This window comes from Amblyraja radiata, chromosome 1 (assembly GCF_010909765.2).
Source record: "Amblyraja radiata isolate CabotCenter1 chromosome 1, sAmbRad1.1.pri, whole genome shotgun sequence".
In the NCBI taxonomy this organism is placed as follows: domain Eukaryota; kingdom Metazoa; phylum Chordata; class Chondrichthyes; order Rajiformes; family Rajidae; genus Amblyraja; species Amblyraja radiata.
The window spans coordinates 192126263-192152057 of record NC_045956.1 but is presented as its reverse complement, the minus strand read 5'-3'; the positions used below and the strand labels follow the sequence as shown (position 1 = coordinate 192152057).

At 47.5% G+C, this 25795-nt stretch overlaps 2 protein-coding genes across 2 annotated transcripts in view; both read right to left on the bottom strand.

Moving 5' to 3' along the window:
* The window catches only part of LOC116982892 (zinc finger protein 883-like), an 89418-nt gene extending 75029 nt beyond the window's left edge, over nucleotides 1–14389 (bottom strand). Inside the window, exons 1-3 of the mRNA XM_033036442.1 lie at nucleotides 14370–14389; nucleotides 12791–13792; nucleotides 12593–12594 (exon numbers count right to left, since the gene is read on the bottom strand). Of these exons, the coding sequence (XP_032892333.1) occupies nucleotides 12593–12594; nucleotides 12791–13658 (870 nt within the window). The 5' untranslated portion in view covers nucleotides 13659–13792; nucleotides 14370–14389. The remainder of the gene's footprint in view (nucleotides 1–12592; nucleotides 12595–12790; nucleotides 13793–14369) is intronic.
* LOC116982908 (zinc finger protein 229-like) overlaps nucleotides 1–25795 on the bottom strand; it is a 968520-nt gene that overhangs the window by 448895 nt on the left and 493830 nt on the right. The window lies entirely within an intron of this gene.

The following is a 25795-nucleotide window of genomic DNA, read 5'->3' as shown; positions in this document are numbered from 1 at the left end:
CCACCCCCCACATAAAACAATCCAGGAAACACTGATACATACTTTTAAAACATAATTAAAATAACAAAAACAGTAGAAGGGACTGACAGACTGTTGGCGAGGCAGCCAGTGCTGGTGACACCATCCGGTTGACACTGGTTTTTTGGGGGCCAATCTTTTTGTTTTTGCTTAAAATACATTTATTTCATTGGAATACAACTTGGCTCCAGCAGGTTAACGAGCAAAGGTCCTTGTTTACTGCAGCCGGAGTCTTGCGGACGTCCAAGGGTGGAGAACGTGATCCCACTGGTCGGAGTTAAGGGGGAACGGCCGGGGGATGGGAAGCGGTGACTCCGGATTAATCCTGACGACTTTCACAGCGAGAAGAAGACTGAGGAATGACAATGAGATGGCCCACAAGGTGGGTGTGGGGGGGCTGTCGATGACTGGTCAGCTTGGACCTTGCATCCTGTCACAAGAATGGACACCGCACTCTCGACAGGGCCAAGGAGGGCTTATATTAGGAACACTTCTCCATCCATTTCCCACCACGGATGGCTGACCTGCTGAGTTCTACCGGCATTTTGGAGGGGAATGGACAGGCGACGTGTCGGGACTGGACCTTTCTTTGGAGTGATGGAGGTGGGGTCGGGACAGACTCCAAGACTTGATTAGGAGGGAGGTGGGGGGAGAATTCAATGTTCATGTCATTGGGCTGTAGGCTATGAGGTGCTGTTCCTCCAGTTTGCGTGTCACCTCACTCTGGCAATGGAGGAGGCCTAGGCCAGAAAGACCAGTGTGGGAGTGGGAAGAGGAGTTAAAATGGTTGGCAACCGTGAGATCCAGCAGGCCTTGGTGAACTGAGCGTAAGTGTAGGGTGAAATGCACGCCTGGTCTAGATACAAGGAACAGCAGATGCTGGTTTACAAAAAGAGACATAATCTCCTGGAGTAACTTGCAGTTCTGGACTGCATGAACAGGCAACATTTTAGGTCAGGACCCTTCTTCAGACTGCTTGCTGTGGGGGGTGGAGAAAGTTGGAAAGGAGAGGTGGGAGAGGTTGCATTAGATTCCCTTCCCTCTACAGATGCGGCCTGGCCCACTGAGTTCCTCCACCACTTTAGAGGTAAGTGACAGACGACGTTTTGAGTCAGGACCCTTCTTCAGACTGATTGGAAAGGGTGGGGGGAGGAACCTGGAAAAGAGAGATGGGGTCTGGACAAAGGAGTCTGAAGATGGGTTTCGGCCCGAAACGTCGCCTATTTCCTTCGCTCCATAGATGCTGCTGCACCCGCTGAGTTTCCCCAGCAATTTTGTGTACCTGTGGTCTGGACAAAGCCTGGCAAGTGATAGGTGGACACAAAATGCTGGAGAAACTCAGCGGGACAGGCAGCATCTCTTGAGAGAAGGAATGGATAACGTTTCAGGTTGAGACACTTCTTCAGAACTGATAGGTGGATATAGGTGAGGGAGACACAAGAAACTGCAGATGCTGGAATCTTGTATGGAACAAAATTTAGTTAGATGCACAGAATCTCTTGCTCAGAGTGGGGGAATCGAGGACCAGAGGACATGGGTTCAAGGTGAAGGGGAAAAGATTTAATGGGAATCTAAGGGGTAACCTTTTCACACAAAGGGTGTTGGGTGTATGGAACAAGCTGTCAGAGGAGGTAGTTGAGGCTGGGACTATCCCAATGTTTAAGAATCAGTTAGACAGGTACATGGATAGGACAAGTTTGGAGGGCAAACGCGAGCAGGTGGGACTAGTGCAGCTGGGACATGTTGGTCGGTGTGGGCAAGTTAGGCCAAAGGGCCTGTTTCCACACTGTATCACTCCATGATTCTAACACAAAGTGCTGCAGTAACTCGGCGGGTCAGGCAGTATCTGTGGAGAACATGGATATGTGACATTTCACAGAGTGCTGGAGTAACTCAGCGGGTCAGGCAGCATCGCTAGAGAACGTGGATAGGTGATGTTTCGGGTCGGGACCCTTCTTCAGACTGACACGATGTTAACAGTTGAGGGGGTGATCGGCAGATGAGTGAAGTAAGTGACAGAGGCAAGAGAAAATAAGGAGATAAAAAGGTGTGAGATAAGGAGAGAGGAATGTATATGTGCAGCTTGAAGGGATATTGGTCAGGTAGCATTTGGAGTATTGCATACAGTTCTGGTCACTCCATTACAGGACTGATGTGGAGGCTTTGGGGAAGGTGCAGAGATGGTTAACCAGAATGGTTTAAAAACAAGGGTCTGCAGATGCTGGTTTACAAAAAAGAACCAAAATGCTGGAGTAACTCAGCGTGACTGGCAGCATCTCTGGAGAGAAGGGACACAAAGACCGGTCCTGTTGCTCAGAAGGGTAAGGAAAAGAAGAGGAGGACAATAGTAATAGGGGACTCTATAGTCAGGGGGTCGGATAGGCGATTCTGTGGACGCAGTCAGGAGACCCGGATGGTAGTTTGCCTCCCTGGTGCCAGGGTCAGGGATGTGTCTGAACATGTCCATGATATCCTGAAATGGGACGGAGAGGAGCCTGAAGTCGTGGCACATATAGGTACCAACGACATAGGTAGAAAAAGAGAAGAGGTCCTGAAAGGAGAATTTAGGGAGTTAGGAAAAGAGTTAAGGAGAAGGACCGCAAAGGTAACAATCTCAGGATTACTGCCTGTGCCACACGACAGTGAGAGTAGGAATGGAGCGAGGTGGAGAATAAATGCGTGGCTGAGGGACTGGTGCAGTGGGTATGGATTCAAGTTTCTGGATCATTGGGACCTCTTTTGGGGAAGGTGCGACCTGTACAGAAAGGACGGGTTGCACTTGAACTCGAGGGGGACCAATATCCTGGCGGGGAGATTTGCAAAGGCTACTGGGGAGACGTTAAACTAGAACGATTGGGGGGAGGGCCTCAAATAGGGAAAGCTAGCAGTCAGTGTGCGAGGCAGGAGGCAGAGAAGGGTAGCACTCGGACCCAAAATGTAGGGGAGAAAGAAGAAAAAGACAATAAATAGAGAATAAAAGGGGGTGGGTTTCTTAAATGTGTATATTTTAATGCTAGGAGCATTGTAAGAAAGGTGGATGAGCTTAGAGCCTGGATTGACACCTGGAAGTATGATGTTGAGGCGATCAGTGAAACATGGTTGCAGGAGGGCTGTGATTGGAAACTAAATATTCCAGGATTTCGTTGCTTCAGGTGTGATAGAATTGGAGGGGCAAGAGGTGGAGGTGTTGCATTGCTTGTTAGGGAAGATATTACAGCAGTGCTTTGGCAGGATAGACTAGAGGGCTCGTCTAGGGAGGCTATTTGGGTGGAACTGAGAAATGGGAAAGTGGTAGCAACACTTATAGAGGTGTATTATAGACCGCCAAATGGGGAGCGAGAATTGGAAGAGCAAATATGTAAGGAGATCGCAGATATTAATAGTAAGCACAAGGTGGTGATTGTGGGAGATTTCAATTTTCCACACAGACTGGGAAACACATTCTGTAAATGGGCTGGATGGTTTGGAGTTTGTAAAATGTGTGCAGGATAGTTTTTTGCAGCAATACATAGAGGTACCTACTAGAGGAGGGGCAGTGCTGGACCTCCTGTTAGGAAATGAGATGGGTCAGGTGGCAGAGGTATGTGTTGGGGAACAGTTCGGGTCCAGTGATCACAATACCATTAGTTTCAATATAATTATGGAGAAGGTCAGTACTGGACCTAGGGTTGAGATTTTTGATTGGAGAAAGGCTAACTTTGAGGAGATGCGAAAGGATTTAAAAGGAGTAAATTGGGACAGTTTGTTTTATGGGAAAGATGTGGAAGAGAAATGGAGTACATTTAAAGGTGAAATTTTAAGAGTACAGAATCTTTATGTCCCTGTTCGGTTGAAAGGAAATCGTAAAAATTGTAAAGAGCCATGGTTTTCAAGGGAAATTGGACACTTGGTTCAGAAAAAGAGGGAGATCTACAATAGTTATAGGCAGCATGGAGTAAATGAGGTGCTTGAGGAGTATAAAGAATGTAAAAAGAATCTTAAGAAAGAAATTAGAAAAGCTAAAAGAAGATATGAGGTTGCTTTGGCAAGTAAGGTGAAAGTAAATCCAAAGGGTTTCTACAGCTATATTAATAGCAAAAGGATAACGAGGGATAAAATTGGTCCATTAGAGAGTCAGAGTGGACAGCTATCTGCAGAGCCAAAAGAGATGGGGGAGATATTGAACAATTTCTTTTCTTCGGTATTCACCAAGGAGAAGGATATTGAATTATGTGAGGTAAGGGAAACAAGTAGAGTAGCTATGGAAACTATGAGATTCAAAGAAGAGGAAGTACTGACACTTTTGAAAAATATAAAAGTGGATAAGTCTCCAGGTCCGGACAGGATATTCCCTAGGACATTGAGGGAAGTTAGTGTAGAAATAGCAGGGGCTATGACAGAAATATTTCAAATGTCATTAGAAACGGGAATAGTGCCGGAGGATTGGTGTACTGCGCATGTTGTTCCATTGTTTAAAAAGGGTTCTAAGAGTAAACCTAGCAATTATAGACCTGTTAGTTTGACGTCAGTGATGGGCAAATTAATGGAAAGGATACTTAGAGATAATATATATAAGCATCTGGATAAACAGGGTATGATTAGGAACAGTCAACATGGATTTGTGCCTGGAAGGTCATGTTTGACTAATCTGCTTGAATTTTTTGAAGAGGTTACTCGGGAAATTGATGAGGGTAAAGCAGTGGATGTTGTCGATATGGACTTTAGTAAGGCCTTTGACAAGGTTCCTCATGGAAGGTTGGTTAAGAAGGTTCAATTGTTGGGTATTAATGATGGAGTAGCAAGATGGATTCAACAGTGGCTGAATGGGAGATGCCAGAGAGTAATGGTGGATGGCTGTTTGTCAGGTTGGACGCCGGTGACTAGTGGGGTGCCTCAGGGATCTGTGTTGGGTCCACTGTTGTTTGTCATGTACATAAATGATCCCTTTCCAGACTACTTTGGCCAGCTCCTCTCTCATGCCTTCATAGTCCCCTTTGTTCAACTGCATCACTGACACTTCCGATTTAACGTTCTCCTTCTCAAATTCCAGATTGTTTGTCATGTACATCAATGATCTGGATGATGGTGTGGTAAATTGGATTAGTAAGTGAGGATTCAAGCCTTTTTCTTCATCGGTTGTTGCGACAATAATCGACCAGACCACTGGATTCCCAAAAACGTACGTTTTTATTGAGCAGTCTTTACATCAGTTCACCTGACCATAGACCAGGTAACCCTGCAAAGAGTCGCTACTCCTCTTATTCAGGCATTACCTTATATACCTTTTTAAACAAAGCTTTCCTTCCCCCTTCTTATCCAATTACATTTCTTTCACATATTCCTTTACATCAGTCATCCATTAGCATGATGTCATCGGTTCTTCTTCAAATATGGGGTTGTTTTTCACCCTTTGTTTAAAGTTGGTTATCAGCAAAGTTGCTTAAAGTTGATCACCAATTATTTGTTTTCCATTCTTTGCTAAAATCAGTTCTCTGCGGTTAGTCATTCTGCAAGTTGTACAAGGGTAGTGGTTCTGCTATTTGTGTTAGTAGGCTTTTTGCACATGCAAGTTCAAATCTTAAGGTTAGACATTTAATAGAATCAGTGGCATTGGCTGTCTCACATTTAATAGAATTAGTGACATTGGCTGACTCAATCTTTCCATAGCAGGAATTAACACAACTCCTCATTCCCCCCTTTTGTCATTTTATGGCAACATTCATAGTCCAACACATGTCCCATCCGCCGTACTTCATACCGCTGGCTCTTTGTCCAGTGGATCCCCGGCTTCTCGTACCGCGGGAAACCGCTTGCAACCATACGCATACTTATCATCTTCATCACTTTCGTTCTTCTGGTTGTCATCAGGGGTGGGTAACAGTCTATCCTGCTCATGCTGTAATATAATCATACGAACAGAATTCTTAGCTTCCTCTGGTGTGGTGCCCAATGCTGAAACGGCTGTCATCATTCGGTGGAGGAGGCACTTTAGGACAGCCAATCCGATGCAGAAGCCTGCTGCGATGACTCCCAGATATATTGCCATGTGAATAAACCAATCCTTCCATCCGCTCAAGTTCCAGGTTCCTCCTCCTGGGCCATCTCCCATGCTGTTAAGCCAATCGTCCAAATTATTTTTTACCTTTTTTAAGTCACTGTTGACGCTGGAGACCCCCATGATACATTTGCCCTTAACTACTGCACACACCTCCTTCTCTCGCAAGCAGGTAATGTAGTGCATATCGATTTTGTTCAGTGAACAATCGTAAATCTTCCAGATTATGCCGAATTGTCTCCACCGCCTTCCTAGTCTCATTTCCCAAGATGGTTAATCCACAAACCAAATAGTTACGGTTCTTGGCTGCCTCGACCCCTCCAACTCCACCCAGGGAAAATAAGCCCGCGAATCCCCAGCCCATGACGTGGCCACTTCCTCCGTATGCTTCGGGATTTGCCCAGTCAGCACAAAACTCCTCCGTGGCCTCCCGCTTTTTCCTTCGGGACATAGCTGGGGCCCTGGTGGGCTGGGTCTGGTCCTGCAATTTCTTCCCTCCCCATCGTATGGGGCATGGAACGGTGAGGGGAGCAATTATCCCGACCGCCACTGAGGTGGGGCCATTGGGATCGCCTAGTTCTAAATAGTTACTGGCCATCCCTTCCCCATTACTGTTCCGATATAAAAACCAGTAGCCTGCAGTGGTATGCAACAACCTCTTTTCTCCCTTCTTCAAGTCCTCCCCCTCCTCACATTGATAGGAGAATACTACCCCTCCACCATGTCATATAGCGGCTCTGGACCGGCCCTAATGAGTGCCCCCCCACCCACCCCCTTTGGACAGTCTCCCTCAGATGGTCACGTCAATCAATTCAGCTTGTTTATTTATGTATTGTATTTATTTACCTTTCTTGTACATCAGTGGAGCTGCACACTAAATCTCGTTGCACTGACGTGCAATGACAATAAAAGATATATTATTATTATTATTATATTATGTCCTGCTGATGATTTAGCCGTTAGTTCTTGTCTGCCAGCGGGATAGATAAAAGGGAGCTCAGGACTTCCTATCCTTGGTGTAATGGGAAAGGCATGCTTTCCCACCGAAAGGTGAGTGGTATTTCCCATGCCACATATCCATTGAACTCCGCAACCCATAATACTCAGGCATTTCTGCTTAGGCATACCACATCCCCTTCCTTGGTTCTTTCGCACTTATGTCGGGGTACCTTAGTGATACATTCCTCATTTCCCTCAAGCTTCACTAGGGCACATCCATATCCTTTTCCAGTCCAGCAATATGGGTAGTCTCGAGATTTATTTTTTCCTCCCCCTTCCATACAGGTGGCAATATTATTCTGGGGGAAGTTGATTAGATGAGTAACATTCTGAATAGGGCTACAGTTGGAGGTCTTACAAACTTCTTTGCCTGTGTCCGTGAAACGGACCAGGTGCTTGACAGGGTTGGGGTCGGGAATGGGATTAAACAGTTCAGCAACGGACTGGGAAGGGTAGCAAACCACAGCGTCTCCAAACATCTTTCGATAAGCCTGAATGAAGGAGTTGTGTCTCCATTTGTCTTCGGGTAAGCTCTGCGAGCTTCTCTTATTCCTTCTTCCGTTCAGTGGTCTGGTCTGCCTCCAGATCGTTATTCCGGCTGTCAGACAAGTGAGCACCAGCACCCATAGCATCTTCATGTTGGTTCCTATTTACCACAAAGGGCATAGAGGCATAAAGGGCACAGAGGGTTAGCAGGAAATATGTGATCATGTTGAGCTGGACCAGTTGGTGACTAGCTTCCTGTGAATAGACATACTTAATGCTGCTGTCCCTCCGTCTCCTTCCTCTCCCCCCTTTGCTTGGTGTCACCAAGCACCTTACAATGATGTAAATGTACCCAAGCGGACCGGCCCTCGACCTTGACTGCCATAGGTGTGGTAAGGAGAACCTGGAAGGGGCCCAGCCATCTGGGGAAAGGCCATTCTTCCGGGTCCAATTCTTGATAAGGACGTATGAGCCAACAGAAATGCGGCCTTCCACGGGAAAATTAATGTCACCGACGTAAGCTGCCTTTATGTCATCATGGATAGTACGCAGGGCCCTAGTCAAGGCCAGCATATAGGAAAACATTTCCTCAGACATGTGGTGAAGTTCCATAGGCCTGGGGATAATGTAAGTCCAGGGGGTACGGAGAGGGCGGCCGTAGGGGAAAGGCGAGCAGCGCCACATAGAATTACCCTTATTACTTAATATTTTAATGTATTTAACAATGCCCCAAGCTTGCACATTACGGAATGGAATGCACCACACCAAAGATTTGTTATAGTGTAACAATTGCAGAAAAACACCAATATCCCTTCCTCTGCAGGTACACAAAATTGCTGGGGAAACTCAGCGGGTGCAGCAGCATCTATGGAGCGAAGGAAATAGGCGACGTTTCGGGCCGAAACCCTTCTTCAGACCTCTGCAAACATTTTTTCATAAATTGCAATAAAATTAAGTATAGACAAAACAAGAAGACAATAAATGGATAAAAACTAAATTTAACTGAATAAGTGCTTGATTTCCTTCAAGTACAGGTAAAAATAATAAGCATCTTCACAATCATGGTTCTGGTGTTAAATTTTCTTTCAAACTCACCGTCTCCAAGTTCAACAATATCACATTGGAGAGATGATAAATACAGAAAAAATGGCAGTAGGCTCATATAGGAAAATACATTTAGTCAAGTTAATAGAAGTAATGAATGGATCCCCAATAGGTGGGGGCCATTGTCAGAGCTAATGGTATTTGGCACCCCGAAGCGGGGAACAATGTGACGCAGTAGAATGGAAACAACCGTAGGGGCCGTGCAATCGGTGGTGGGAAAGGCATCAATCCATCTAGAAAAACATCAATAATAACCAATACATGTTTGTACGATTGGCACTTCACAATGAGTGGCCAAATGTAGGCAATCTACAACCCATGCAGCCAGCTGGTCCGTCATACAGGTCTGTCCGGCCGGCGTAAGCCACAATCCGGAATCAGCCTTCCGACAGCCCAGCTTTTCCCATTCTGCAATAACGTCAGCAGGGGCGTCCCCCTGTAAAATAAGCACATCTTCAATGGTTGGCATAGGTTTCCCAGACACAGATGAGCCCATGTATAGGCTTTTTACCGGTCTCATCATACTGCCCACTACCTTAGACATGCATCGGGATGCACACTTAGCCGCTTCGTCAGCAAATCAGTTGCCCCTCTGGACATCTGAACTACCCACAGTATGGGCCGCACACTTAATGCTGCCGGTGGAGCGGGGGCAACTGGGATAGGCTGATTCAGCGGTGGTGCTCCCTGCATTCCCCAATCACCTACCCCCTCGTCTTCCTCATCCTCGCCTGCCAAATCTATGCCAGCCACCGACTTACGCAAGTCTTTGTCTATCCCTGCCTTTTTTTCTCTCTGTTGCTGTGCCTGCCGTTCCCTTGTCTGCTTAGTATGCATGCACTCTTGTTTTAATACTGTTACCGACTTTTCCTGGCCTCCTTCTGTCAAGGGTATGCCCCACTTTAGGGCATTACTCTGCCAACTTGCCGTTAATGATCTGGCTCTTTGTTCATCACAATGGTTTATGCATACAATACAATATTTATTGTCATTTGAACCTCAGTGAGGCTCAAACAAAGCTGTTTCTACAGCCATACAAACAAAAAACGATTCCTACTAGACACACAACCAATTTAATTCACACAACCATCCATCACAGTGAATCTCCTCCTCACTGCGATGGAAGGCAAAGTCCACAATTGTATGGCCTTTTTATACTTTTTCTTCATATCCTTTTTCCAAATGACACTTTGTGCCCTGGATACCACATCCATATCCTTGGATCCCCCTTCAGGCCATTGATCCCTTCCCATTTTATGAGTGAGTCCCCCAGATATGTGTCTGAAGGTCTCCTCCATCTCTGGGTGCAAATAGCATTGTTGATGCAATGGCCGATCAGGGTGACAACTGGTATCAATCATATTACCCATGGTTCGTTCTCTGTTACTACGTAGTCGTCCTTACAAAGTTATTATTACACAATTTCAACAATATTATACCGGGTTGATCCTTGAGCCCACGAGCCCCCCAGCGTCTCACTCTGCCGCTTCAATTCCTGACCTTCGCGTAAAGGATTTCCTCTCTTAACAACCAGTCTAAGGCGGGCTTTCTGTGAGACGCAGTGGTTCTCTAGTCTCGGTCAATCCCTTACCAGTTACGTTCTCACGCCTTTCATAGCGACCGAACCTGTGCTCTTTACGGCCTCTCAGGACCGAAGGATTTCCACCTTCCCCTTTTAATCCCTGTGCACAACCTTTTGTACAATGGTCCCCCTTCAACTGGGGTGTTTCCTGCTCGGTCAGGCAAGGGTCGCCCTCGAGACTTCCTATCCCAGTGTCTGCAACCGGTAGATCCGGATGTCGTCCCTTCAACTGACCCGCGCCGGTGAATTACCTTAGGGCGATGAGATCTGAGGGAGGACCAAGTGGCAATTTAACTAAATATACTCACTTGGGTGCACATTCCTCCTCCGATCTCCCCGCCCGTCGGCGTTTCTCAACCGGCAGGATCAGTCGTCGGTTGACATCCCACTTCTGACACCAAATGAGGATTCAAGCCTTTTTCTTCATCGGTTGTTGCGACAATAATCGACCAGACCACTGGATTCCCAAAACCGTACGTTTTTATTGAGCAGAGTCTTTACATCAGTTCACCCGACCGTAGACCAGGTAACCCTGCAAAGAGTCGCTACTCCTCTTCTTCAGGCATTACCTTATATACCTTTTTAAACAAAGCTTTCCTTCCCCCTTCTCATCCAATTACATTTCTTTCACATATTCCTTTACATCAGTCATCCATTAGCATGATGTCATCGATTCTTCTTCAAATATGGGGTTGTTTTTCACCCTTTGTTTAAAGTTGGTTATCAGCAAAGTTGCTTAAAGTTGATCACCTCCAATTATTTGTTTTCCATTCTTTGCTAAAATCAGTTCTCTGCGGTTAGTCATTCTGCATGTCTGCAAGTTGTACAAGGGTAGTGGTTCTGCTATTTGTGTTAGTAGGCTTTTTGCACATGCAAGCTCAAATCTTAAGGTTAGACATTTAATAGAATCAGTGGCATTGGCTGTCTCACATTTAATAGAATTAGTGACATTGGCTGACTCAATCTTTCCATAGCAGGAATTAACACAACTCCTCATAAGTATGCAGATGATACTAAGATAGGTGGTGTTGTGGATAATGAAGTAGATTTTCAAAGTCTACAGAGAGATTTAGGCCAGTTGGAAGAGTGGGCTGAAAGATGGCAGATGGAGTTTAATGCTGATAAGTGTGAGGTGCTACATCTTGGCAGGACAAATCAAAATAGGACGTACATGGTAAATGGTATCGAATTGAGGAATGCAGTTGAACAGAGGGATCTAGGAATAACTGTGCACAGTTTCCTGAAGGTAGAATCTCATGTAGATAGGGTGGTAAAGAAAGCTTTTGGTGTGCTGGCCTTTATAAATCAGAGCATTGAGTATAGAAGTTGGGATGTAATGTTAAAATTGTACAAGGCATTGGTGAGGCCAATTCTGGAGTATGGTGTACAATTTTGGTCGCCTAATTATAGGAAGGATGTCAACAAAATAGGGAGAGTACAGAGGAGATTTACTAGAATGTTGCCTGGGTTTCAGCAACTAAGTTACAGAGAAAGGTTGAACAAGTTAGGTCTTTATTCTTTGGAGCGCAGAAGGTTAAGGGGGAACTTGATAAAGGTCTTTAAAATGATGAGAGGGATAGACAGAGTTGACGTGGATAAGCTTTTTCCGCTGAGAGTAGGGAAGATTCAAACAAGAGGACATGACTTGAGAATTAAGGGACAGACGTTTAGGGGTAACATGAGGGGGAACTTCTTTACTCAGAGAGTGGTAGCTGTGTGGAATGAGCTTCCAGTGAAGGTGGTGGAGGCAGGTTCGATTTTATCATTTAAAAATAAATTGGATAGTTATATGGACGGGAAAGGAATGGAGGGTTATGGTCTGAGTGCAGGTTGATGGGACTAGGGGAGAATACGTGTTCGGCACGGACTAGAAGGGCCGAGATGGCCTGTTTCCGTGCTGTAATTGTTATATGGTTATAAGGAATGGGTGATGTTTCAGGTCGAGACCGAAACGTTACCCATTCCTTCCAGCATTTTGTGTTTGCCTAAACAGCTCCTATCCATGTGGTGGTGTGCCAGCAGGCTGGAGGAGTGGACAAAGGCCTTTCCACAGAGCGGGCAGGTGAAGGGGCCCTGGCCGGTGTGGACTCGCCGGTGCTCCAGCAGGTGGTCAAGGCGGGTGAAGCCCTTACCACAGGACGGGCAGGGGAAGGGACGCTCACCGCTGTGGGTACGCCGTTGCTGCCACAGGCTGGACATACAGGTGAAACTCTTGCTACAGTCAGTGCACACAAAGGGTCTCTTTCCGATTTGTATCCGCTGGTGCTCCCACAGTCCCCGTGCCCTCTTGAAATGCTTGCCGTAGTGGGAGCAGCTGCTCACCGACGTGAGCCCGCTGGTGCTGCCGCAACTCCCGCGAGCTGTCAAACGCCTCACCGCAGTACTAGCAGTCGTAGAATTGGCCACTGGTGTGCAAGCGCTGGTGAGACAGGGCGTGGGAGACCATGGCAAAACGATTTCCACGCTGGGGAAGGGACGAGCGCTGGCGTGCACCTGCTGGTGGGACAGCAGGCTGTCGGAGCAGGTGAAGCCCTTGCTGCACTAGGCGCAGGTGAAGGGTCGCTCACCGGTGTGGGTGCGTTGGTGCACCAGCAGGCTGTGGGACTGGGTGAAGCCCTTGCCGCAGTCGCCACAGGTGAAGGGTCGCTCGCCGGTGTGCGTGCGCTGGTGGGACATCAGCCCGGTATAGCAGGTGAAACCCTTGCCGCACTGGGCACAGGTGTAGGGACGCTCGCCGGTGTGGGTGCGCTGGTGCTCCAGCAGCCTGGTGGAGCGGGTGAAGCCCTTGCCGCACTGGGCGCATGTGTGGGATCGCTCGTCGGTGTGTGTGCGCTGGTGCACCAGCAGGTTGCTGGAGTGGGTGAAGCCCTTGCCGCACTGGGCGCAGATGAAGGGACGCTCTCCGGTGTGGATGTGCTGGTGTTCCAACAGGCTGCTGGAGCAGATGAAGCTCTTGCCGCAGTCGTTGCAGGTGCAGGGCCGCTCTCCGGTGTGCAGGCGCCTGTGGATCTTCAGATCCGTGGACAACTTGAAGCCTTTGCCGCAGTCGGAGCAGGTGAAGGGCCGCTCACTGCTGTGCACCCGCCGGTGCTGCCATAGCCCCGACAACCGGGCAAAGCTCTTGTTGCAGGTGGAACAGCCATAGGGCTTCTCGCCCGTGTGCACCCGCAGGTGCATCTTCAGCTGATTCGCCGTCTTGAAGCCATTGCCGCAATCGGAGCAGGTGAAGGGCCGCTCGTCGGAGTGCACGAGGTTGTGCCGCAGCAGGTTGCCGTAGCAGGTGAAGCTCTTGCCGCACTCCGAGCAGTTGAAGGGGCGTTCTCCCGTGTGCACCCGCCGGTGGGTCTCCAGCCGGCTCGGGACCTGCCAGGCCTTGCCACACACGTCGCACTCATAACGCTTCTCCATGTTGTGCCCCATCATGTGGTCCTCCATCGAAGCTCAGCCCCTCATAGCTCAGCCCGCAAACCGAGCAGATGGGTTGAGGGAGGGGGCTCACTGGCACCCTGGGCGCCCTCAATGGCCGCTCACGTCCCCGTCTCTCTGTCCACAGCAACGGGTCCTAAACCCTGCAGGAGGGGAACACAGAGGGTCAACAAGCTTGCAAACAGGACATTACTATCACGTGAACATTACTAGTGCTTGAAGGGGAAGATGGGCAGGGGATGAGTGAGTAGGGCAGTGAGTGGGGTGGTGAGAGGGAGGGTGGGGGTTGAGGGGTTTGCAGGGTGAGAGGGGAAGTGGAAGAGGGTAGGGGTTGGGGGGGTTAGTGGGGGGGCGAGGGTCAGGGGGGTGAGGGGGGGGGGGGTGAGTGGTGGGAGGGAGGGGAGAGTGAGGGGTGAGTGAGGGGAGGAGGTGAAGGGAGGGAGGGAAGCAAACTCCTCCCCCACCACCCCGGCTGATGCGCCCACCATCAGCCCCGAGATCGTGGTATTGCGGCCCAGGCCTGGCCCGGCTCCCCGCTCCACCAACCCCAGGCCCGGCCCGGCTCCCCGCTCCGCCAACCCCAGTCACCGTGTGTCTCCCGGTGCAAGGCCGCGGCCTGGCCGGAGACTGGAGCCGCCCCCGGCACTGATTCCCCAGCGAGCCTGTCCTGATCCACCAGAGCCTCTCACCGTGCTCGGCCCCGCCCACCCGGGTACTCACGGCTCACCCCGCCTGCCCGCCTGGAGGACCGGCCCGGAGACCAAGAGAGAGAGACCCTCTCGGGGGAAGAAGAGACCGGAAGCGTCCGTGCAGCGCAGATCCTTAGTCCGGAAATGACGTCACTGCCGCGCTGCCTTTCACAAGCAATCTTGTCCACGTCACCAGCCCCTCCCACATCATCAGCCCCTCCCATGTCACCAGCCCCTCCCACATCACCAGCCCCTCCCACGCAACTAGCCCCTCCCACATCACTAGCCCCTCCCACACCCACACAGTGCACCCCGACTGCCAACACCTTTTTGCCTTTACGTATGAAGGACAGCACTACACACGGACACGGTTACCCCAGGGCTTTGTACATTCACCTACAATCTTCGCCCAGGTCTTGGCAGACCAGTTAAAGACTCTTCCCCTACCAAAAGGTTCAGCCATTGTCCAGAATGTGGATGACCTGCTATTGGCCAGTAGTGATGAGGCTAGTAGTGCTGAAGACACGACCACTCTATAAAAGCCTTACACAATTGGGGACATGTGATACCAAAGCGAGAAGTCACTGAGGGGCAGAAAAAAGTAACATTTCTCGGGGTGATGATTAGTGCCACGGAAAGAGCCCTCACCCCTGCCAGAGTGGACCCCATTGTCCACTATCCAACACCAGAGACCTTTAAACAAATTAGAGCATTCCTGGGGTTAGTAAATTTCTGCCGACAATGGATCCCAGATGTGGCTCTTTACACCAATCATCTATCACCATTAGCCTCCGCTAAAGCAGCACGGCAGTTCACACTTACTGAGGAGCAGACAAAAGCCTTTGCAGCTTTGAAACAAGCGCTGGCTTTGGCACCCGCTGTGGGACGCCCACTGTATGACCGACCCTTCCAGGTATATGTCACCATAATCCAAGACTGTTTAACACAACACAACGGCGATGTTAATCGACCAGTGGCTTATTTCTCTGTCAGGTTAGATGCTGTCCACCCTGCACCCAGATCTTGCCTGGCATACATGCTGCTGTCTCGATGGCCATCAACATTACAATGCATCAACCAGTAACTGTGTGTACAACTCACTGTGTTGCCGCGGGCCAAACCAAATACCCTACCCAGGCATGATTGGGTAATTTCTCTCTTAAATAATCCCTACTTGACTTTTCAGCACTGTTCTCCAATTAATCCATCAGCATTTTTAACACAGCCACCAGAGCTCTATAAAGACCCTCCGCTTGATTGTGAACAAGCCAACAACATTCTGTCCAATATCAGAGAGGGACTTTCTGATGTGCCATTAGAAGACATCCTGTCGACATGGTTTGTGGATGGCTCTTCCATGGTTCTACCTGAAGCAGGTAAACGAGCCTAAGGCTATTCCATTGTAAATGAATCGCAGATGGTCCTAGAAGGATGATTCCAAAACCCTCTGTTAGCACAGCAGGCAGAATTATTTGCACTGACTAGAGCATGTATATTAACTAAGGACAAATGCACTAATGTCTACACAGACTCTAGGTTTGTTTTCGGAGTAGCCCACGATTTTGGAGCACTTTGGCAACGCAGAGGATTTCTCACAGCCGCGGGCACCTCGATTAAGAATGCCCTTTTTGTAAGCAACCTTTTAAAGGCACTTATGCCACTGAAGCAATTGGCTATTATAAAATCCAATGCTCATACGGGAGGAGACAATCCCGTCTCCAAGGGAAAGGCCCACGTAGATCAGGTCGCCCAGGATGCAGCCCGTAGATCACATGACCTGGTGCCCCCAGGGAGTACAGTGCTAGTAAATAGAACAGTCTTGCCCGACATGACGGAGGTTAAAGAATTACTTGCCTCTGAACATGAAAAACAAAATTGGCTAACCCCACTTGGACAAGTTTGTGTACCTGATGCATTCTTACCCACACTGCTAACCTATTTACACTCCCTCACACATTCTGGAAAGGAGGGAATGATTAGGATGACAAAGAAGACATGGCGGTATCCAAACATTCGGCAGGAGGCTCTAAAACAAGCCTCCAAATGCAGGAATTGCCAGAAAGGTAATCCCGGCAAACCCATTAAAATACCCCCTGGGGTAACATCGATGCCAGCACAACCGTTTGAGTGCATTCAGATTGATTTTATTGAAATGCCAAAGGCTCAATGCTACAAATATTGCTTAGTTATACTGGATTTATTTAGTAGCTGGATTGAAGCTCTACCAACCACTAATAATACTGCTGAAACTACTGTGACATTATTGTTAAGAGAAATTATTCCAAGATTCGGGCTACCCACTGTTATAAGTTCTGATAACGGCCCACATTTTATTGCTACTGTTAATAGACAATAGACAATAGGTGCAGGAGTAGGCCATTGGGCCCTTCGAGCCAGCACCGCCATTCAATGTGATCATGGCTGATCATCCCCAATCAGTACCCCGTGCCTGCCTTCTCCCCATATCCCCTGACTCCGCTATTTTTAAGAGCCCGATCTAGCTCTCTCCAGAAAGCATCCAGAGAACCTGCCTCCACCGACCTCTGAGGCAGAGAATTCCACAGATTCACCACTCTCTGTGAGAAAAAGTATTTTCTCGTCTCCGTTCTAAATGGCTTACTCCTTATTCTTAAACTGTGGCCCCTGGTTCTGGACTCCCCCAACATCAGGAACATGTATCCTGCCTCTAGCGTGTCCAAGTCCTTAACCATCTTATATGCTTCAATGAGATTCCCTCTCATCCTTCTAAACTCCAGAGTGTACAAGCCCAGCTGCTCCATTCTCAGCATATGACAGTCCCGCCATCCCAGGAATTAACCTTGTAAACCTATGCTGCACTCCCTCAATAGCAAGAATGTCCTTCCTCAAATTAGGGGACCAAAACTGTACACAATACTCCAGGTGTGGTCTCACTAGGGCTCTGTACAACTGCAGAAGGACCTTTTTGCTCCTATATTCGATTCCTCTTGTTATAAAGGCCAACATGCCATTCGCTTTCTTCACTGCCTGCTGTACCTGCATGCTTACTTTCATAGACTGATGTACAAGGATCCCGAGATCCTGTTGTGCTTCCCCTTTTCCCAACTTGACGCCATTTAGATAGTAATCTGCCTTCCTGTTTTTGCTACCAAAGTGGATAACTTCACATTTATTCGCATTAAACTTCATCTGCCATGCATCTGCCCACTCCTCCAACCTGTCCAAGTCACCCTGCCTTCTCATAACATCTTCCTCACAGTTCCCACTGCCATCCAGCTTTGTCATCTGCAAATTTGCTAATGTTACTTTGAATCCCTTCATCCAAATCATTGATGTATATTGTAAATAGCTGCGGTCCAAGCACCGAGCCTTGCGGTACCCCACTAGTCACTGCCTGCCATTTTGAAAGTTAATCCCTCCTCTTTGTTTCCTGCTGCCAACCAATTTTTTATCCATGTCAGCACTATACCCCCAATCCCATGTGCCCTAATATTGCCCACTAATCTCCTATGTGGGACCTTATCAAATGCTTTCTGAAAGTCCAGGTACACTACATCCACTGACTCTCCCTTGTACATTTTCCTAGTTATATCCTCAAAAAAATTCCAGAAGATTAGTTAAGCAAGATTTCCCCTTCGTAAATCCATGCTGACTCGGACCGATCCTGTTACTGCTATCCAAATGTGCGGCTATTTCATCTTTTATAATGGACTCCAGCATCTTCCCCACCACCGATGTCAGGCTAACTGGTCTATAATTCCCCGTTTTCTCTCCTCCACCTTTCTTAAAAAGTGGGATAACATTAGCTACCCACCAACCACAGGAACTGATCCTGAGTCTATAGAACATTGGAAAATTATCACCAATCATCCACAATTTCTAGAGCCATTTCCTTAAGGACCCTGGGATGCAGACCATCAGGCCCTGGGGATTTATCAGCCTTCATTTCCATCAGTCCACCCAACACCATTTCCTGCCCAATGTGGATTTCCTTCAGTTCCTCTGTCACGCCAGATCCTCTGGCCACTACTATATCAGGAAGATTGGTTGTGTTCTCCTTAGTGAAGACGGATCCAAAGTACCCGTTCAACTCATCTGCCATTTCCTTGTTCCCCATAAAAATTCACCTTTTTCGGTCTTCAAGGGTCCAACTTTGGTTGTTACTAATTTTTTCCTCTTCACATACCTAAAGAAGCTTTTACTATTCACCTTTATATTCTTTCGTACCTCATCTTTTCTCCCCGTATTGTCTTTTTAGTTATCTTCTGTTGCTCTTTAAACATTACCCAATCCTCTTGCTTCCCGCTTATCTTTGCTACGTTGTACTTCATCGCTTTAATTTTTATACTGTCCCTGACGTCCCTTGTCAGCCACGGTCGCCCCTTTCTCCCCTTGGAATCTTTCTTCCTCCTAAGAATGAACTGATCCTGCACCTTCTGTATTATTCCTAGAAATATCTGCCATTGTTGTTCCACTGTCATCCCTGCTAGTGTATCTTTCCAGTCAACTTTGGCCAGCTCCTCCCTCATGGCCCCTGTATTCAAATGTAACACTGAGACCTCTGATCTACCCTTCTCCCTCTCCAATTGTAGATTAAACCTGACCATATTATGGTCACTACCTCCTCCTGGTTTAAACGATAGACACAAAATGCTGGAGTTACTCAGCAGATCAGGCAGCATCTCTGGAGCAAAGGAATGGGTGACATTTTGGGTTAGGACCCTTCTTTAGACTCAGAGTCAGATGAGAGGGAAACTAAAGGTATGAAAAGTTATAAAAAGGATTGTTCTGAACCTTCATTGGCTACATTTAAGAGGGAGTTAGATGTGGCCCTTGTGGCTAAAGGGATCAGGGGGTATGGAGAGGAGGCAGGTACAGAATACTGAGTTGGATGATCAGCCATGATCATATTGAATGGCGGTGCAGGTTCGAAGGGCCGAATGGCCTACTCCTGCACCTATTTTCTATGTTTCTAATGGCTCATTAACCTCAAGTTCCTTTAATCAAATCCGGTTCATTACATCACACTAAATCCAGAATTGCTTTCTCCCTGGTAGGCTCCAATACAAGCTGCTCTAAGAATCCATCACGAAGGCACTTTATCTACAAAGTCCCTTTCTTGGGGTCCAGTACCAAACTGATTTTCCCAGTCTACCTGCATGTTGAAATCTCCTATAACAACCACAGCATTACTTTTACTACATGCCAATTTTAACTCCTGATTCAACTTGCGCCCTATGTCCAGGCTACTGTTTGGGGGCCTGTAGATGTCATCTTGTGTAATGTCATCACAGCAGATGTAGAATTATTTTACCTAGGGGTAGGGGTCGGATGTTTTGGGTCCGAATCCACAGTCCTGTTTATTCCGCTCCCCTGTGTGTTTATAACATTATTTACCTCAGTTTTACCCCCAAATATACCGGGTTTATTCCCCAGACGTGTAATTTATTTGGTGATTTATTGATTATTTACAGAGAGGGAAATGTTTATAGGGAGGTTGCACGAAAGGTCACTGGGTCAAAGGGCTCGACGCACTGAGCCGCTAAATCCAACTGGAAGACATCCGTCACTTCCGGTATATGTTATTAATGCTAAAAACGCGTACTTTCCTACCTGTTAAAAACCGCCAAAATGTTGAATTTTTTGCGCTGAAAAAAATTGTGGGAGTCGGGGTAAGTGTAAGAGACATGTTCCCAACTTTAGAATTCCAAACGTGAAGCAAAATGAAGTTATAGAGAAGCAAGAACTGATGGGACTACAGCAGCTAAAGTGCTTGGTAAACATTGAAAATATTGGGAATTATCGCGTTTGCTCACTGCATTTCATCAAGTAAGGCATTATTTGTGTTTTTTCTTGATTCCTTTGGTATCTAAAAATTCTCAGAAGTGATAAATCTGGCTGTAAATATTTCTTCAGATGCGTTTTCATTTTGTATCTAAAAACCCACGAGAACCATGGGCGATTAAAAAAAATTACATCACTTCTGAAACTTTTTAGATTCCAATGGAATCAAGAAAAAACACAAATAATGCCTTAGTTGATGAAATGTAGTGAGCAAACGGCCAATGTTCGCCAAGCACTTTGGCTGTTGTTGTCCCTTCAGCTCTCGCTTCCATCTACCGTCATTTCTCCTCACTTTTGGAATTCTGAAGTAGGCTACATGTCTCTCACGCTTATCCCGATTAACATAATTATTTACAGCGCAAAGATTGACAATTTCAGCGGGTTTTAACGGGCCCGCTACGCTGGAAACAATGGTCAGTGTTTACCTGCAGTACATCGCGTGTAATCCATTTGGCGTAGCCTAGCAACAGTACGGGTCATGGGTCGTGACCCGACTGCCGTGAAACCTCACTATAACGTGTTTTATCTCAGGACGCTGCTCCAGACGGTGAGTTTATATTATTGACCCCAGTTTTATTCCCCCAGACGTGTAGTTTATGTGGAGATTGACCTCAGGTCTCCCCCACATTTACCGGGTTTATTCCGCTGCTGATTTATTTACAACGTTATTGACCTCAGTGAATAAGAGGGGGCGGCTGATTTATAAGGAGTTTGGCCCCAGTTTCCCCCACACATACACGTGTAGTTTATGTGGTGATTTACCTCAGTTCTCCCCCATATTGACCCAATCCCGCTGCGCTGCTGATTTATAACATTATTTACCTCAGGTCCGTCGGCAGCGACGCCACCAACTGCCGCTTCTCCGCCGCCATCTTCATGCGGTCGATGGGGAGACTCGGCCCGGGGCGGAACCGGGACCGGGACCAGCGGGCGGCCATCTTGGTGAGGGCATGTGAGGTCGGCAGCCGGTGGCCATCTTTGTGAGGGGTTGACGGCGGCCATCTTGTTAGGGTCTCGTCGCTCATAACGCCATCTTGAGAAGGTACCAATAACCCACTCATTTGTGATCCATTCTCCCCTCTAAACCTGTCTTGTCCACGCACCTGTCCAACCCTTCGCCCACCAGTGGAATACGCTTCATGTGCCTGGGACCCATACGAAACTGGTAATTTCAACAAACTAGTAGGGGTACAGAGGAAAGCAGCCCGCTTTTGCATCGGGAACTACAATAGAGGTAGCAGTGTCACCCAGTTGTTATCCGACCTGGAGTGGGAAACGCTGGAAACAAGAAGGGCAAGGAACAGACTAGTCAGGACAGATATTTATAAGAACTCATTCGTTGTAAGAACCTTAAGAGAATGGAATAAACTAGACAACAATACAGTCAAATTATCTTCACAAGACAGTTTTAAGAGTTCAAGATTCAAGAGAGTTTATTGTCATGTGTCCCAAATACAGGGCTGTCAACTCTCATGCTTTGAGCGTGAGAATCACACATTTGGCCAAATTCTCACGCTGATCACAAATTTCTCACGCTCTGTCGTGAGAAATTCTGTGATCAACGAAAAATTTAAAACTCATATAAACTGCATGGGCCTGTGTGTTGGAGAGCCAGGGCTGAGGGAGGGATGGAAGCAAAAGCAGCAGCGGGGACAGATGTGGAAGGAAAGCCGTGGCTGGCGAGTGTTTGCAGGGCTGGCAAGTGTTTGCGGGGCTGGCGAGTGTTCGCGGGGTTTAGCGAGTGTTTGCCGGGCAGACGAGTTTTTGCGGGGCTGGCGAGTGTTTGCGGGGCTGACGAGTTTTTGCGGGGCTGGCGAGTGTTTGCCGGGTTGGCGAGTGTTTGCTGGGCTGGCGAGTGTTTGCCGGGCTGGCGAGTCGCTCGCTACAGCTCCGGCCATGGAGCAGCCTCAGTGCAAGAGTCTCGGGCCATCAGGGGCGTCGGAAGCGTTGCGCCACTGCCTTGAGAGTCTCTGTGTTGAAGAGACAGAGACTCTCAAAGGGACGTGGAGAGAGAGAGTGAAAGGAGACGGGGAGAGAGAGAGGGGGGTGAGAGGAGAGAGAGGCGGGAGACAGAAGGGTAGAGAATGGAGAGAGAGAGGAGAGAGAGATAGGGGAGAGAGATAGGGGAGAGAGGGAGGGGAGAGTGGAGGCTGAGGTGTGAGAGGGGGGAGAGAGAGGGGTGAGAGATTAGGGAAAGGAAGAGAGAGGGGGGAAAGGGAGAAACGGGGGAAAGAGAGAGGGGGGGCAAAGAGAAAGACGAGATCGAGACAGAGAGGGTAGAGAGAGCAAGGGGTAGTGAGGTGGGAGGGAGAAATGGGGGAGAGATAGGGGGGAGAGAGAGGAGAGAGAGAGAGAGAGAGAGAGGTGAGAGAGGTGAGAGAGAGAAGGTGAGGGAGAGAGAGAGAGGGGGAGAATATGTGGAGGGAGCAAAAGGGGAGAGAGAGGGGGAGATAGAGAGGGATGGAGGAGGAGAGAGGGGGAGAGATAGTAGAGAGGGGGAGAGAGTGTTAACGAAAATGGGAAAAAGAAAATGAGATCAACGAAAATGTGAAAACTCATATCAACTGCATGGGCCATGGGTGTTGGAAGCAGAACATCGAAACATTGAAAATAGGTGCAGGAGGAGGCCATTCGGCCCTTCGAGCCAGCACCGCCATTCATTGCGATCATGGCTGATCGTCCCCAATCAAGAACCCGTGCCTGCCTTCTCCCCATATCCCTTGGTTCCACTAGCCCCTAGAGCTCTATATAACTCTCTCTTAAATCATTCCAGTGACTTGGCCTCCACTGCCCTCTGTGGCAGGGAATTCCACAAATTCACAACTCTCTGGGTGAAAAGAAAAATTCTCACCTCAGTCTTAAATGGCCTCCCCTTTACTCTAAGAAGCAGCGGCGGTGACAGTTGCGGATGGGGAGCCGGGGCTGGCGAGTGTTTGCCGGGCTGGCGAGCACTGCAGCTCTGGCCATGGAGCAGCCTCAGTGCAAGTGTCCTGAGGCATCGGAGGCGTTGTGCCGCTGCCGTGAGAGTCTTTGTGCCGAATTCGCACAGGTGACCAGAATGGACCTGCGGCTCGGTGCATCCTGGAGGACAACCAGTGGCCGCTGGAAGTAAGTACCAAGCACTGGGTAGAAACGGTGGAAGATAGTGGCCTTCAAATGGGAGTGATTGGAGAAAGCATCCTACTTGCCTGCTAGATTTTCACTTACTGTAACTGCAGGAAAAATGTTCCTGATGTTGGGGGAGTTCAGAACCAGAGGTCACAGTTTAAGAAAAAAGGGTAAGCCAGTTAGTACTGAGATGAGGACAAACTTTCTTCTCGTAGAGATCTGTGAATCTGTGGAATTCTCTGCCACAGAACTAGGGGTCACAGTTTAAGGATAAGAGGGAAGTCTTTTAGGACCTAGATGAGAAACTCATTTTTTACACAGAGAGTGGTGAATCTGTGGAATTCTCTGCCACAGAAGATAGTTGAGGCCAGTTCATTGGCTATATTTAAGAGGGAGTTAGATGTGGCCCTTGTGGCTAAAGGGATCAGGGGTATGGAGAGAAGGCAGGGATGGGATACTGAGTTGGATGATCAGCCATGATCATATCGAATGGCGGTGCAGGCTCGAAGGGCCGAATGGCCTCCACCTGCACCTATTTTCTATGTTTCTATGAAGGCAATGCAGGCCAATTCACTGGATGTTTTCAAGAGAGAGTTACATTTAGTTCTTGGGGCTAACGAAATCAAGGGATATGGGGAAAAAACAGGAAAGAGGTACTGATTTTAGATGAACAGCCATGATCAAATTGAATGGCAGTGCTGGCTTGAAGGGCCGAATGGCCTATTCCTGCACCTATTTTCTATGTTTATATGCATGAATATATGGCAATAAAACTCGACCACCTGATTTTGAAGCATTGATGCATGTTGGAGGTATGTAGTCATAGAGTGATTCAGTGTGAAAACAGGCCCTTCGGCGCAACTTGCCCACACCCGCCAACATGTCCCAGCTACACTACCTGCTTTTGGTCCATATCCCTCCAAAACTGTCCTATCCATGTATCAGTCTTACTGTTTCTTAAATGTTGGGATAGTCCCTGCCTCAACTACCTCCTCTGGCAGCTTGTTCCATACACCCACCACCCTTTGTGTGGAAAACGTTCCCCTTAAAAAGTTACCTCTTAAAAATACTTCAAACAAAAAACATTGAAATCATACTTCTACAAGGCACTAAAACATGATTTTAATACATAAAATTTCAAAAGGTCCCTACCGTGGGAGGGGGGACAGCCCTCTCTCACACCCTCTCCCCACTTGGTTGCTCCACTCCCTCGCCGGGTACCCCCAAGGTCAGTGATCAGTGATTGCACAGCCTCCCCACCCGCGGCCCCTGGTTCAGACGGAGAACACTGCCAGAAATGAGCGGGGAACTGAGGCCAGTTGTCTGTGATGTCTGGATCCCAATGCTCAGCACTTCAGCTTTTGGAGTTGGCTAATGTGATTGATTTGTAATTAGCCTGATTTGTAATTAGTTGACAAAACCTTAAGTTATTAATCTGGAATATCCAGGGGGATGGGTAAGTGTAATATTAAAATGACATGCAAGCTGTGTGTCACAACATACATCCCTGATAACCCATTATTTCCTTCAGTTAAATATTGGGAAGGTAGCACTATTGTCATTTGCCACTCAACTAATATGTTTGTTTACCTCACTGACTATTTCTAACCCCCGCCCCCCAAATTCCTTTGACAGGTTGAATAGAAATGTCTCCAAACTCGTTGTTTTATCAATTGAACATGTAGATGAATATCCTCAAGGAGTGTAATCAGATGGGAACGGATTCAGATGCGATATTTAACAGCTTGTTCAAAGAAGGGGCATATTTTAAAGGAGCGACAGAGATACTTGCAGGGGAATGTGTGGGGAGGTTATTATTTGTCTTTAGTTTTAGCTTTAACCTGGACACCTGAAGATTCAAAGTTTAATATAGTAATTGTGCTGATACTGACTCCAACCAATCACGTAATGAATATCATCCATTCCGTAGGTTTTATTTTTCTGATGCCATTTAAACTTCACTTGGATTTCAATCACTTCATTGTAAAAGTAAATGAGAATGGAGAGCATTGGAACAAAAATTTGCCCTCGGTACATATTAACTGTAATATAATAATGTATGCATGTTGGTAGGTGCAATCAAATAAAAGATCTTTTTATCATTGTTCTGTTATGAATACCACAGAAAATATGATGTACTCTCAAGATCACATTTAATAGAATAATATTGCTTAAATATATAGTTATTGGACTTTGCATTTCGGAAAAGTCCCAGCTGAGAGGAAGACAGCAAAATACTGAAAATATTGGTGGTGAAAATGACTTCAGGGTAGTTTGTTAGGAAATTGAAAGAAATGGTAACAGAATACTTATACAGCTGAGTGAGTATAATTTTATGGATGAGAAATTGTGTTCAACCAATGGATGACTTCTTTGACACAGTAACTAGCATGCTAGATAACAAGGAAGCAATGGATGTAGCAAATTTTGTTATACATAATTTGATCTGTGAAGTGCCCCATAAAATATTACCGCATTAGATAAGCACCTATGGACTTGAACGTAATAGGTTAAGTCCAGGGGGGT